This window comes from Syngnathus acus, chromosome 2 (genome assembly GCF_901709675.1).
Source record: "Syngnathus acus chromosome 2, fSynAcu1.2, whole genome shotgun sequence".
In the NCBI taxonomy this organism is placed as follows: Eukaryota; Metazoa; Chordata; class Actinopteri; order Syngnathiformes; family Syngnathidae; genus Syngnathus; species Syngnathus acus.
The window spans coordinates 22,716,011-22,729,192 of record NC_051088.1 but is presented as its reverse complement, the minus strand read 5'-3'; the positions used below and the strand labels follow the sequence as shown (position 1 = coordinate 22,729,192).

At 45.2% G+C, this 13,182-nt stretch overlaps 1 protein-coding gene across 3 annotated transcripts in view; it reads right to left on the bottom strand.

Annotated features, from left to right (window-relative positions):
* The window catches only part of esyt1a (extended synaptotagmin-like protein 1a), a 13,461-nt gene extending 416 nt beyond the window's left edge, over positions 1 to 13,045 (bottom strand). The window contains exons 1-34 of one of the 3 annotated variants that reach the window (XM_037269225.1): positions 12,975 to 13,045; positions 12,852 to 12,878; positions 12,615 to 12,637; positions 12,140 to 12,534; positions 8,680 to 8,721; positions 7,533 to 7,667; positions 7,350 to 7,423; positions 7,137 to 7,209; positions 6,539 to 6,628; positions 6,418 to 6,473; positions 6,215 to 6,335; positions 5,958 to 6,134; positions 4,830 to 4,912; positions 4,692 to 4,740; positions 4,381 to 4,470; positions 4,047 to 4,142; positions 3,910 to 3,981; positions 3,654 to 3,740; positions 3,442 to 3,591; positions 3,190 to 3,372; positions 2,942 to 3,118; positions 2,660 to 2,742; positions 2,551 to 2,599; positions 2,383 to 2,472; positions 2,190 to 2,285; positions 2,049 to 2,120; positions 1,898 to 1,984; positions 1,690 to 1,836; positions 1,505 to 1,632; positions 1,335 to 1,430; positions 1,135 to 1,266; positions 732 to 837; positions 567 to 616; positions 1 to 502 (exon numbers count right to left, since the gene is read on the bottom strand). The exon at positions 1 to 502 is cut by the window's left edge and continues 416 nt beyond it. In XM_037269225.1, the coding sequence (XP_037125120.1) occupies positions 475 to 502; positions 567 to 616; positions 732 to 837; positions 1,135 to 1,266; positions 1,335 to 1,430; positions 1,505 to 1,632; positions 1,690 to 1,836; positions 1,898 to 1,984; positions 2,049 to 2,120; positions 2,190 to 2,285; positions 2,383 to 2,472; positions 2,551 to 2,599; positions 2,660 to 2,742; positions 2,942 to 3,118; positions 3,190 to 3,372; positions 3,442 to 3,591; positions 3,654 to 3,740; positions 3,910 to 3,981; positions 4,047 to 4,142; positions 4,381 to 4,470; positions 4,692 to 4,740; positions 4,830 to 4,912; positions 5,958 to 6,134; positions 6,215 to 6,335; positions 6,418 to 6,473; positions 6,539 to 6,628; positions 7,137 to 7,209; positions 7,350 to 7,423; positions 7,533 to 7,667; positions 8,680 to 8,721; positions 12,140 to 12,142 (2,922 nt within the window). In that variant the 5' untranslated portion in view covers positions 12,143 to 12,534; positions 12,615 to 12,637; positions 12,852 to 12,878; positions 12,975 to 13,045 and the 3' untranslated portion in view covers positions 1 to 474. Of the gene's footprint in view, positions 503 to 566; positions 617 to 731; positions 838 to 1,134; positions 1,267 to 1,334; positions 1,431 to 1,504; positions 1,633 to 1,689; positions 1,837 to 1,897; positions 1,985 to 2,048; positions 2,121 to 2,189; positions 2,286 to 2,382; positions 2,473 to 2,550; positions 2,600 to 2,659; positions 2,743 to 2,941; positions 3,119 to 3,189; positions 3,373 to 3,441; positions 3,592 to 3,653; positions 3,741 to 3,909; positions 3,982 to 4,046; positions 4,143 to 4,380; positions 4,471 to 4,691; positions 4,741 to 4,829; positions 4,913 to 5,957; positions 6,135 to 6,214; positions 6,336 to 6,417; positions 6,474 to 6,538; positions 6,629 to 7,136; positions 7,210 to 7,349; positions 7,424 to 7,532; positions 7,668 to 8,679; positions 8,722 to 9,707; positions 10,340 to 12,139; positions 12,535 to 12,614; positions 12,638 to 12,851; positions 12,879 to 12,974 lie in introns of those variants that run through there. The other 2 variants (XM_037269216.1, XM_037269207.1) reach the window with 2 other exon arrangements.
* Between the last annotated feature and the right edge of the window lie 137 nt (positions 13,046 to 13,182).

Sequence of the window (13,182 nt, the reverse complement as noted above, 5' to 3'; positions counted from 1 at the left end):
AAGTCGTAGAATACTTATTAAGGCGACAATAGAAACACACAAACAAAAAAAGAAAATTATTTTTCCGTCAGGTCGGAGGCTACAAATGTGTACAACGTACGTACCTTGCGATATCGAGCCCTTCAATTCGAAAAGGACTTTTATATATATTTGTATATATTATCATTTCTTTCTTCTTTTATGTGCTATACAAAGTGGTCATTTGCGCAACATGGTTGCATTATGAAAGATCCATTCAGCCAAAGAAGAACGAGTCTGCGACAGCACTGCTAAAATTTTGGATGACAAGCTGGCTCCCCCCTCCCCCCCTCATAAATACTGATGGATTGCTGTTTTATGGAGCTTTTTTTTTTGTCTTCCTCATCTTCAGCAAAGATGGAAAATGCCGTGAACGCTGAATACACGCGCACAACTCACAGAGCAGGCAAGCGACAACAAATGTGAAAACGTAGAGAAGATCAGTCGGGGATTCTCCTAGCTTGACTCTGGTAGCAAATCGTACCTGCAAAGGCGAAAGATTCGTTGAGCGCTCGGTGGATTTGGGCTGGCGCACTCGAAATCTTTACCATTGTGTGACTCCGCTCTTCAGGTCAATCTGGTCTAGGTCCAGCTGCAGCTGCAGGCGTAAGGGAACCTGGTCAATCTCACTTGATGGGACTCAACAAGTTGCACAATGATTGCGGATTTGGGAGACTTTTTTCCTGGCGAGTAAAATATTGGAGCTGACTTACTTTACCGAGAAGCTCCCTTTCTCGGCTCATGAAGGAGACGCTGTTCTTCACCGATAGGTCCAGCTTCTTCTGCGATGACTCCTCCAATGAGAGCTCAAAGTCAAACCTTTGGGAAAAGAGCAGAAGGAGCATCACTGGAATCACACAAATCAAAACAGAAGGTCGGACCGGAAAACTTGTCGGACAAAATTGTTTTTAAAAAATAGGGGCACGCAAGTTGTCCATTTTGTGTGGTGAACATTAACAAAGTGACCTCACAGGATAAAAAAAAAAAAAGCACATTCAGCAGCATGAAGGAGTTTGATGAAGAGTGCCAGCTAGCTAGCTAGCTTTTGCGATGACGCATCGGATCCGTCGTCCATAAATCGACACGCATAGCACGTCCGCCGCAACGTCTCGTTACCTCTCGTTAAATTCCGGGTTGAGGTCCCTCTTCTTGGTGGCGGTTCTCCTCTTGGTGGTGCCTTTCTTGTCCGGCAGCAGCATGAACGTCACATAAGAGTCGGCGCCGTCTTTGGAGCAAGCCGTCAGGGCTCTGCGGGGAACGTAATCACAAACTTGAGCCGCCGCCATCTTTGGTGACACGGCCATACAAAACCAGACCTGCACGCGTGGACGGTGATGAAAAGCCGGTTCTCCTCCGTGCCGTATCCGAGGCTGAGCTTCACCTGGCTTGAAGACGTTGAGCCATCGCTGCCCCTAAAGGACGCAAACGGAAACATCGATTTAGCAGCGCGGGAAAAAGGGAAGCAGGACGGGTCAAGGTGACGCACATGGCGAACCCTGCCCGGTGTCTGAGGTCCAGATGGGAAGGATCCCATCTGGGAATGACCACTTCGCCCATGCTGTCCAAGTCCCCCGGGGCTCTGCGGCACAGCGTCGCCAACTGCGTGTCCAAGATCTGCAAGACAAACAAGATGAGTGAGTGCCCAAAAGAAAAAAAGAATCAAGTGAGCACCTTGAGCGTCGCCCTCAGCAGGATCTGGCTCTCCGGCAGAGCTCCGTCCAAAGCTAGCCAGCGGTCCAGAACCAAGTTGGGCTCGGCCATCACCTCCCTCAGCGCGAGCGTGGTGGAGCCAAGAGCCTGGCCCCAACTGTGAGACAGCTGAAAGGAGACACCATGCTCACATTGGAGACAAATTGCTCATGGCACCGAAGATTCGCACCTTCACCGTGAGCGTTTCCTCTCTGGGATCTCGAATCAAGAAGTGGAAGGCTTCATCCCATCGGGGTGATGTGGACCGCTCGCAGACCTTAGCAGCAAAAAAAAAAAGTTGAGAGAGTGCAGGCTGCGTCCACACACACTTTGGACCTTACCTTGGTTTTGTGGGATACATTCTTGAGAATCACCTCAGCTCCAACTTTTGGCTCCTTCCCACTTTTCTTCAACTGAAATGAAGAATAGTGACGAGTCAGTGAAACGTGACATGAATGATGATGATGACGACGTGATCTTACGGCCAGGCCATGAGCTCGCTCCACATACACAAAGAGCACGGCTGCTGACAGTACAACTTTGTTCTGGAATAACTGCTGCGATTGGTACTGCAGAATCTTTTTTGGGGGGAAAAAAAGAGATTTTAGATTATAAAAGCGGATGAAGAACTCATGACACAAACAAATATAAAATAGGAGTCCATCTTGATTTGACCTGCTCCAGTTTGAGTAGGTCAGACACCCTGGGCAGCCATTCGAGGAGCAGGTGAACTCGACCGGACTTGACGTCGTTTAACGTGTACCACTGGAACGACAACGCGGCCGTCAATGGAAAAAAAACTAAAAGATTTCAAATATTTGGATGCTGCCACGCGCAACGCACCGTATTGATGAACTGTGCACTGATGATATCTCGTAAATTCACTTTGAACCTGCAAAGAGAGATGACGCCGTCGGGTCATGACCTTTGCGTGGGTCATGTGTGGACTCACCTTCCCAGGAAGTCATCTTGATCAATGTCCTTGTCAAATAAGTCAAATTGGATCTCTTGGCCAGGGAGCTGAGTAAGAATCACCTAAAAACATTGAAGGACATTTGATGTGAGCCACCCAAGTACATGCGCCCCAAAATAAATAAATAAATAAATAAATAAAAAATAGAATAATAATAGATAAATAGATAAATAAATAAAATGATAAATAAATAAATAGAACAGAATAAATTAAATACATAATAAATAAATAAATAAATAAATAAATAAGAGGAGTCCAAACCTCATAGAGTTCATTCCAGACTGGATTGAGGTTCTCTTTGATGGTGTGACTGCGGAAGGTCATCCCAGCTACTCGGATCTTGACATAGGGGTCACTCTTGCCTTTCACCATGCCCCCCATGAAGTTGTCCTTGGCTATCAGGTTTTGGGCCTCCAGCAGGTGGATCCGAAGCACCCCCTGTGGACCAAAACAGGCAAATCAATCTCTGGGTGCACTCAAGGCAACATTACGCCATTCTTTTTTAGTACCTCAGTTGCAAACTCCGGGTCGGGCGTGGTGTGCTGCGGGCGTGACGGCGGAGGTTTGGCTAAGCCGCCAGGCCCCATCGGGTTTAGTTCTGCTGTGATCCCGCCGTGACCTGGTCCTGAACCGGGAGCTAACGGGCGGGTCGACGGCGTGGTGGGTGTGGCGTCATCGCTTAGCCACAAAACCTGGACACAGGCAGGGTCACTGCGGATTGTCAGATACACCACAAAACAACTTTGGGGTCAACCACCAACCCGTAGAACAATCTTGATGTAGATGCGGCCGGCAGAAGTGGAACTGTCCAACTGGAACCACTGGTCCATGGTGAGCTCAGGGGAGGTCAGGAGGCGGGCCAGAGGGATGCTCAGACTGCCCAGGGAGAGAGCTCGGTCATCGTCCTTCACCTGATTGGACACGAGAGTTACAATGCTGACATTCTTCAGTGAAGCATTCTTCACGTCATTACTTGAATGTCGATATCTTGTTTGCGAGGATCCTGAATGAAGAAGGTGAACGCGTCCTCCCACACGGGGTGGCTGCAACCGTAGCAAGTCTGCAGACAAGGCAAGGCAGCTTTAGTTTGTTTCAAGCAGAGGCGGACAATCCAGGAAGTCAAAATTTTTGGCTTCAGCCGTCGAAGGTTCTACGTTGAATAAGTGTTTGATGCTCCTTTGTCGAGCAAAGGTTTCGTTTGACGGTCTGTTAGCATGGCCCTCGCTTACCTTGCTCTCTTTCGTCGTATCCTGAATGGAAATTTGCACCATTGGGCTCGGGTCCTTATTTCCCTTTCTCATCTGAAACAGAATCAAATCGGATCAAAGTGTGCAAAAATAAAACCGATCAGAGACGATCATCTTACAGGCAGATCCTGAGCTTGATCGAGATAGACGGCCAAGATGGCAGCAGATGGTGGATCTGTGGTTTTGCTGGTCAGGTTCTGGTTTCTCTGGATCACCTGGAGGACATTTGGTATGAACAGAAAAATAAAATGTTAAAGGAAAATAGTTCAAATTTATTGTTATATCTGAATAAGACTTTGATCAAGAAAAGAAAAAGAAAAAAATGATTTAAAAAAATTTTAATCTAAAAAAAAAATAAAAATTTGAAAAAAAGATTTCAAAAAAATAAAAAAATGATTTAAATGAGTTTTTTTATTTGTCACACATTATTCTAAGGAAGAGACAAATTGTCACCTCAGTCAATCTGTCGGCAGACGAGAGCAGAGAGAGCCACTCCAGTCGGAGGTGAACACTGCCGGATGGGACGTCCCTCAAATTGAACCACTGCACGTACACACACACACACACACACACACACACGCACAACAAAACATCCCAGTTGCATAAACACAAGACACATTTTTGATCACAGATTTCAATCCCAAAGCGGGTACCGGAGTTGCTCACGAGGATTCACTGTCCATGTGACTCCTGGCCGTTGTCACATGCTAACTAAAGTCTGACTCGGCCATTTTTCAAGTTGAGAGGCTCCAGAAACAACTTACATCATCCACAACTCGGGCTTGTTTCACAATAGCCAGATCCACCTTGACTCTGAAAGAGACCAGACAAGTTGGATGAAATGCACAACACACAACCATTGCCAGTCAGACGCACAAATTGCACAAGAACCGGACGCATACCTGCCCAGGAAGTCATCCTGGTCTGGGTCCTTGTCAAACACTTCCACTTCCAACTCTTGACCAGGTACTTCGTGGACAATCACCTAACACGTTTGCATCAATGGAAGAACACACACACACAGAAACACACAGACACACACTCACATTGCTCAGTTTCATCCTTGAGTTTTGGTTTAACTTTTAAAAGTGACCCAAATATTTGTCCACAAGCAAATGAGAAGACAAACATGGCCATGAGAGAAACGTTTCCGCAAAATGGTGCTTATCAGAGAAATTGAGATTTCCTGTTTCCGACGAAGATTAAATCTTCGCGAAGCTGTTTTTCTCTGAAAGTGGGTGACGTGTGCCAAGTCAGAAACGTCCCGAGTCATCCGTTTAAGGAAGTCAAAGGCGCATCACATGAATTATTATGAACTCAAACGCGTGATGAATTACAGTGTTTGGTTACCGTGGCAACCCCAACAATCTCATGTTTCAGTATATTTTTGTTCCTTTGCAAGTTCCTGTCAAGTGAAAGTAAACATCCTGACAATTGGACACGCCACAGAAAAGTGTTGTTGACAAGCCAGCCAAAATCCACAAATATGTCAAAACGAAACTTAAACCGTCAAATGTCTCGCAAATGCCACCAGACCTAAAAGATTTCCTCTCGCATCTTTCTCAGAACTCAGACCTCTGTTTTTAAAAGTGAAGACAATTTGTCATTTTAGTATTGACACATGAAGTCGATCCACAATTTGTCTTCGCGGGCCACATAAAATGATGTGACGGGCCGTATCTGGCCCCCGGACCTTGAGTTTGACACACCCGTCCCCTGACAAGGCGCTAGCTGGACTTGCTAACTTGCTAACCGGGCCGTCACTTGCATTGTGCTTTTCTGAATTTGCTACTCAAAGCGCTTCAGGAGCAACTGGCGGTTCGGTGTCTTGCTACATGGTCGGGGATCGAATGCCCGACCTCTGTCTTGGGAGACGACCACTCTGAGCGTTGGCTGTCACATGGGCCATTGAAAAAAAAAAACTCCCTCTTCCATCTTCTCTCCATGTCGTGCACTCGCAGCCAACAACGAGGCGCTCTAATGCCCGTTATCACTTTTTTTTTTTCCGAAAACACTCTCAGCACTCTCACCTCATACATTTCCCTCCACTGTGGATTCAGGTTGCTGTCCACGTGACGTGAGGTGAAGATCTGCGTTCCCACACGAAGCACAGCGTATGGGTCCGACTTGCCGTCGATCAGGCCCTTGATGACGGTGTCCTTAGCGGTCAGATCTTCGGCCTCCAGCAGGTGGATGCGCACGACTCCCTAGCGCAAGATGCAGAGAAACATCATCGGCAACATGGATTGCGGCGGTTGCCCGGGTCACGCCTCACCCGGACGCTTACCCTTGGCAGAGGGGAGCGCAGCTGCGCCACCTGCAGGTCAGCCACCAGGGGAATGGTGAGGCGGTTGGGGAGGACCAGTTGGGAGGCGATGGCATCCATTATCATGGTGTCCGACATGGCGCTGGAATTAAAGCGAGGATGACGTCACTTGGGGAAGGCAGGGGCACTGATTTGTGAAAATGAAAAGTATGGAGTCAACTCACTTGAGTCCAGGGATATCCAACAGGTTGGTCAGTCCCGTCCAGTTGATGTCCAGTTTCTATCACGCAAGGAGAGTTCTTCAAGATCGACAAAAAAAAAAAAAGCTAACTTGGGTCAACTCACAGGTCGGCGGATGAAGAACATGGTGATGGCTCCAACCAGCGGAACGTCTCCAATCAGAGGCTCGAGGATGACGCGCAGTTTGCCTTGGAGCTACGCACACAAGCAGCACACCAATTACTTTTACTATTTAGATATACGTCAACATTCGCTTGATTTTTTTTTTTTTTTTTTTTGCCTTGACAAAGATTGAGACTTTGACAAATAGAGTCAAAATCTTTCAAGCTCTTTATGGCAGCAACCACCAAAATAATATAATAAAAAAAATCTAAATGAACAAAGCAATGCTAGCTTACTGCTAACACATCATGTATTGCATATTGGAACGTGCAGCAACACTTTTGTTTTCATATTTGTGCTTAAAGTAGTCGAGTCAAATGCTTGATTATGTATTTTTTGTTTTATACTGCCCCCAGTGGCCAAGTCACATACTAGCGTTCGGTACAAACTGTTTCATTATTCAAATTCGACTCATATCTACTCATATTCCAAAAAACAATTTTTTTTTGTGGGGGCTGGTACAAATTAATGGCATTTGAGTTGATTTCAATGAGGAACGATGATTTGGAATATGAGTGTTCTTCTATCTGTATTTCCATACCTGAATTCCTTTGACCCCAGCTTTGCAGAAGTACTTTTTGATTTCCACGTTGATTTCGGCGTCGCCGGCGTAGCTGTGGGAAGACGCGCGTTTAAATAGAGAAACTGATGAGATGCGACGAGTTTGTCTTAAACAAACTAACGAGGACAAACATCTCGGGATCATCTCAATGTCTGACTAGACGGACTGGTTTGTTGCACAGAAAAAAATTACCTGAGGTACAAATCCAACATGACTTGTCTCCTGTCGTGCTCTGTGTGAGCTTTGACGCCAACCACTTTTAAAGCCTGTCAAGACAACAACTGCGATCACGCACAGCGAAGTCAATCGGCCTAATGGAAAGTTTAAAAGAAATAATTTTTTACAAGATACGTGGGGGGAGGGGCAAGGCCATACCTTGTCTCCGAGGTTGACTTTGGTGAAGCTCAAGGTTTGCAGATGAATGCTGGAAGCTCGGATGGTTGGAGCGATGGTCTCCAGAAGTAACTTTTCCACAAAGTGACCTATGAAGGGCCACGCTTGCTGCAGCATCTAAACAAGGGGGGACATGTGATCCAGTCAAGCTCAACGTGCTTGCAAGTTTTATTCAAGCTTTTGCTCCTCGGGATGCCAGAAATGGCTTTAGGTGTCCCGCAATGTCATTTAAAACTTGTTTGGGATTTTTTCTACCACCTTGGGGATTGGAGATTTTTTTTTTTTCATTTTGGGGTTTTAAGTTTGACCTTTAAAAGCTTGCGTGATATGGAGATACCTTGCATTGTTATTTATAGCTGAGATTTAAAAAAAAAAATCCAGCTATTGCTCAACCTTAATTTATAAATATTACTAAGTACTGTATGTTGCTGTATTACATATTATTTTTATTATTTTATTTTTATAATGATTATTATTATTAATATGAATTTGATGTACTGGACAAAAAAAGTGAGGCTAGATTCAGAAACAGTGAAAAAAAAACTTACTTTCATCTATGATTAGGAAATTGAATAAAATGGTGCTATTTTTACAAACCTTTTCCAAAATAGTGTTACCATGGATAGAAACAAGCCCTCCAAAACAACTGTTTTTGGTAAAAAAAAAAAAAAAAATCCCTTTTTCCCAATATTTCCTGATGAAATCAAAATTTAATAAAATTGGAAAATATTAGTGCTGTACATGCGTAAAAATAACGATTCCCCCACACATGACAGCAAAGGTCAAACGGAAAGTTGCAGATGCAAAAAAAAAAAATATCTCTCAATCATCACTTTCCCATCATTCCATTTTAGACAGTGTCAAAGAAAACATGGCGACTTTGGTGTTTCCATCATCAAATCACTGCCGCTGAACAATGTTAATTTTCTAAAGGTCTGCCAGCCGGCCAGCCCGCGTCAGCATTCGGCTGTGAAGCGTAGCGTGAGGCCACTGTCGGGCTTTAGCGCTCCAATGACCTTTTGGGCTCGAGCGAGTCACACGGGCGACCAAAAATCAAAGTGCGGGCGAGCTTGTTAATTTATTTCAGAATACATTTACAATAAGATGGAAGAAAGAAAGAAAAACTCACCTTATTTAACCACTCTGCTTTTTCCACATCTGGGAAGGTCACCTGTGAAGAATTCACAAAGGTCAGGCAAGACTCAAACATGACAGGGGAGCATGAAATAACTCGTGAGCAGATTTTGTCCTCTGCTTCGGATCCGAGCGACGTTGCGGGGAACAAAGAGCACATTGTTGCTCCGTCTTTGCAAAGTTGATGATTAAGTTAAGAACCGGACATTAAGTCGACCTGAACGTTGACGAGCGCATCGACGCCTGCAGCCGACATTATTAATAAAAAACCTTAAGAAAGCATCACATGAAGCCGTGATGAAGCTAACTCACACTCACGGCAGCAAATTTGACAAAAGTACATTTTCACGACGCACTGGCCACGAGTGCTCGATTCCACTCAACGCCCGCCGAGGTGATGAATACTAATTGTGATGCAATTTATTAAGCGCTAATGGCATGAGAATGGAAGACAAATGGCAGGAGCTGGAGCCAAAAACACACTCGGAAAGCAATACGTCACCACGGGACTTGACACTTGATGTTTGGGTCTTGGGAACATATGTACCCTATGGGGGCCCTGGAAAAGCTCCAAGCAGCTACTTCACATTTCAATAATTTGCTCTCGTTCTTGTCTTAGTGGAAATTGCACCTTAGCTGACCTCAAACTGTCCTTCTATTATTTTCTGACATCATTCGATGGAGCTTTGCTGTTTCGTACACGCACACGCGCGCGCGCCCGGTGATGCTCTCGAACCAGATATGGTGGTGCACTACGCGGCTCATAACTTCATGCATTTTTTTTCTTCATGCGTAATCCCCTTTTTTGCCCACTGTTCGTATATTCACTTCCGATAAATGAACCAGGCGCTGAGTATACTTGAAGCGTGCTGGTCAGGGAAGGAGACTCAATTAAAAGCAACTTGCAAATTGTCTTATCAATCAGTTAATCAATCACTCCATCCATCGCCAGTGGGCATGCACCTCGCTCAGACTGACTTCGGCACAGAAAACTGCGGAGAATGGCCACGCGGCGTTCCTTACCCAGGGAGGCAGATCCCGCTTGATTCGGAAGATCTTCTCCGTGGTGAATTGCACCTCGTTTTCCAGGAGATACATGGCCGCGTTGAGCCTCCTCGCTTTATCCTGTCGACTATGCTTCCAGCCCATATAGACCATGACCCCGAGCAGGACCAGGGAGATGCTGAAGCCATAATATCCTGCCAGGTAGACGGGCAGGAGCGCGCCTAAGCATTTGGCGAAGGACCACAAGGCGCTCACCGCGCGCTCTCCTGCGGGGGCTTGGCCTGGCAGCGGCGGCGAGCTGCTGCTGCTGGCCGTCCCCGCTGTGCCTCCGCTCACGGCCGCCTCTGCCTCATCCTCCGCGGATGGCATGGCACGCACGACACGTTGGACCTCCGCTTTTGACTTGAGCTCGCTCTCCTCTCCTCACCCCGCCCTTCTCTGTTTTTCTCCCCTTTGCCTTCGCCAAGAGTTAGCTCGCATAAGCGCCGCGTTAATGGCAGCACATGCGTGGATTAAATCATGATGAGATTCCGCACTTCACGGTCGGCTTGATTCTGCAGAGCCCCAAAAACGACTAAGTGGCGTCTTGGTGGACGTGTCTTCTGCAGACAGCAGTGAGCTTTAAGGGCGGTCTCTCTCTCTGGCTCTCTCTCTCTCTCCTCCTCTCTCTCTCTGGCTCTCTCCTCCTCTCTCACGTCAAAGCCGGCTGGCTGGCAGATTGAGGCGAAATCCCACGATTAACTCTCGTGCACGAACGTAACACTCACGCGCCTAGCCAGTAAACCAATTTCCAAATAATGCTTATCAATAACACAGCCGGGAGCCCCTCCTCATGCATGCCGCCATGCAACGATGGGTTATCTTTTCAAAAGCGACAGGAAAGCTGCATGCTTCCTGCATGCACAAGCGATTATCTACTGCGGCAGCTTGCCGAGCTGAGCCGAAACGAGCACGAACACAAAAATGACCAATGTCTTCACAATCTTTAATATTGTGCTTTGCTAAATTGCATTTGGATCATAAGATGACAAAATGTCACATCATGGGTTGCTCCTGCATGGCAACAGTTGAACGTCACGTGGATGCGACCTTCACTGGCTCGAGTCGCAACGGTTGCCGGGATTCAGCCAATTAGTGATATTTGCTCAAAGTTAGACGAGTCCTCATGCAAACATGAGCGTGCCTGCCTGGTGATGGCCTGAGAGAACTAATTTGCTGCAGGAATTGGAATTGTTTCGGAGAAACAATCATACATTCATTTATTAGATTTTTATTTTCAGACAAAAATATCATTTTGTCTGAAAATAATAATAATAATAATAATTCATTAAATTTGTATAGCGCTTTTCAAAAACCCAAAGACGCTTTAGAATCTAATAATAGCATTCAGAAGACATTATGAAACTAATTGAAATAAGCATACATTAAGTTGTGGGAAAACACAAAAAGTGTGCGTGCTATTGCTGTGACAAAGGATTCCAATTAAATAAGCGTGTTTGAAATGTAAAACAAGCATGGAGCGATGACTTCCAGATTTTGCTGCATCATTTAAATGCGATCGAGGGCCTCTGGTGAAAGTTGAACAAAGTCACATGGTTCAGGGGGGGGTCAGCTGAGCAACATGAAGAACCTCACAGACACGAGAAACACAAGCTGCAGTCACGGGTCTTTTGCATCATTGTTGACTTAGGACATTATAACCAGGCAGCACGGTGGCCATAATGGTTTGCTTTTCTGCCTCGCATTCCAAAGGTTCCGCGTTCTAAGTGCCCAGTGACTGGCAAAGAAACTCCAAAGCAAATGTTGCGACATTCCCACCGCTATGCAAGTCATGCGATGTGGATAACATCAGATCTTTTTTTCCTCCCTAAAAATGTGCCCTGCAGAAAGCTGCAAAGTGTTTGGGACACTGAAACTGCTTCGCATATGTGCAAAATGTTGCCAAGTCGGGAATGGTTGACTCCTCCATCGATGACCCCTACACAAGGTTGCTTATTTCTCCTGCTTTTTTATTATTTTCCTTGCCCTCCTATGAGTCAAGATCATGGGATATTGTTAATATTGCCAAATAAGGGCATGTGAAGCTCTTTTGAGACTCGTCTGTGATTAAGAGCTAGAGAGAAACTGGATTAAACTTTGGAATGGTCAGGAGGACATTGCGTTGAATATTTGTCAAAGGCTGCCATTCGTCTAAAATAAATCACTGACCTGGATGCTGCTCAAAAAGCTAAACATCTTCATAGATTTGGAAAATAACTATTCTGACATGGACCAATTAGCATTCGTTGGTCATTTTAGCTGCAGTTTCATTGCAGGGTTAAGGTGATGAAGAATAACAGACAACTAAAGTTAAGGGTAGCAACCCCCCCTTGATTAATTCTGTTGAAGTGCTAAAATATAGCAACAGATAATTATTATTTAATTGCAAATATGCAGTTTATTTAACTTACCATTATCAATCGTTTTGTTTGTTTGCACCGAATGACATCTGAAGTAGCACTGGGGGAAAGAAAAGACTAAAATGTAGTACAAACACAAGCAACAGTTTCTACACCCAAACCTTTATTTAACATAAAAACAAAAGGTTGAACAATGAAGCAAAGTTGAAAGACCAGAAAGTCCAGGATGAGAGTCCAGAAAATCCAGAGGAAAAGTCCATCATCAACCTGCAGGCGTCAACTCGTTGTGTTGAGGACACGCTTTTAGATGTTAAGACTTCCACGAGACACTCCTGCTGCATTCTCCATCCGTCCGTCGATCGATCGATCGAAAAATGGGCAAGTGCCTGAATTCGGGATCATCTCACTTGGACCTCTGTCTCATCTTTCTCCTTTTGCGCTTCAGTCTACAGGATTAATTCATGATTGAGGCGTTTTGAAGTGAACAAACAACAAGCATGACAACAAGAGTAAAAAAAATGCTCACCTGCGCATGCGCTTCTTTCTCCACTGCGGAGTAGGAAAACATTTGCAGATGTCAAAATTGGCTACGTATAAATGCAGGCAGCATTGATTCCCATTAAATTACGATAACAATCCGCAACATTTTACAAACACTTTGCTATATATTCTGTTGTAAACGCATTTTGGTAGCGAGCTAGCTAACAAGCGTTAGCGCCACGAAGAAAGTCATTTCATCATATAGAAGTGTGGGGACACATACCTTGGCTCGCATAGCGAACGGGTCAGTCTGAAAAGTGTCGGATACAGATGAAATATTAGTCAAATTATATTCACACCGAGCGGATTGACTCGGATTATGGCGTCAATATATGATTGTACGTACCGTTCAAAGAAAAGCGGTCTCGGGATTGACGTCATAAAGACGCGTCATTGGTAGTAGCCTGAAACGTCACTGAGGAGCGGTGCATCCTGGGAAAACGAGTCCAGCGTTTCTGATAGTTGAGTTTAATCATTAGAGCGCAACAAAGACAGATGAATACATGACGTATTGCATGACGTGTTTGATATTATCAAAATGTGTTAATTAGGGA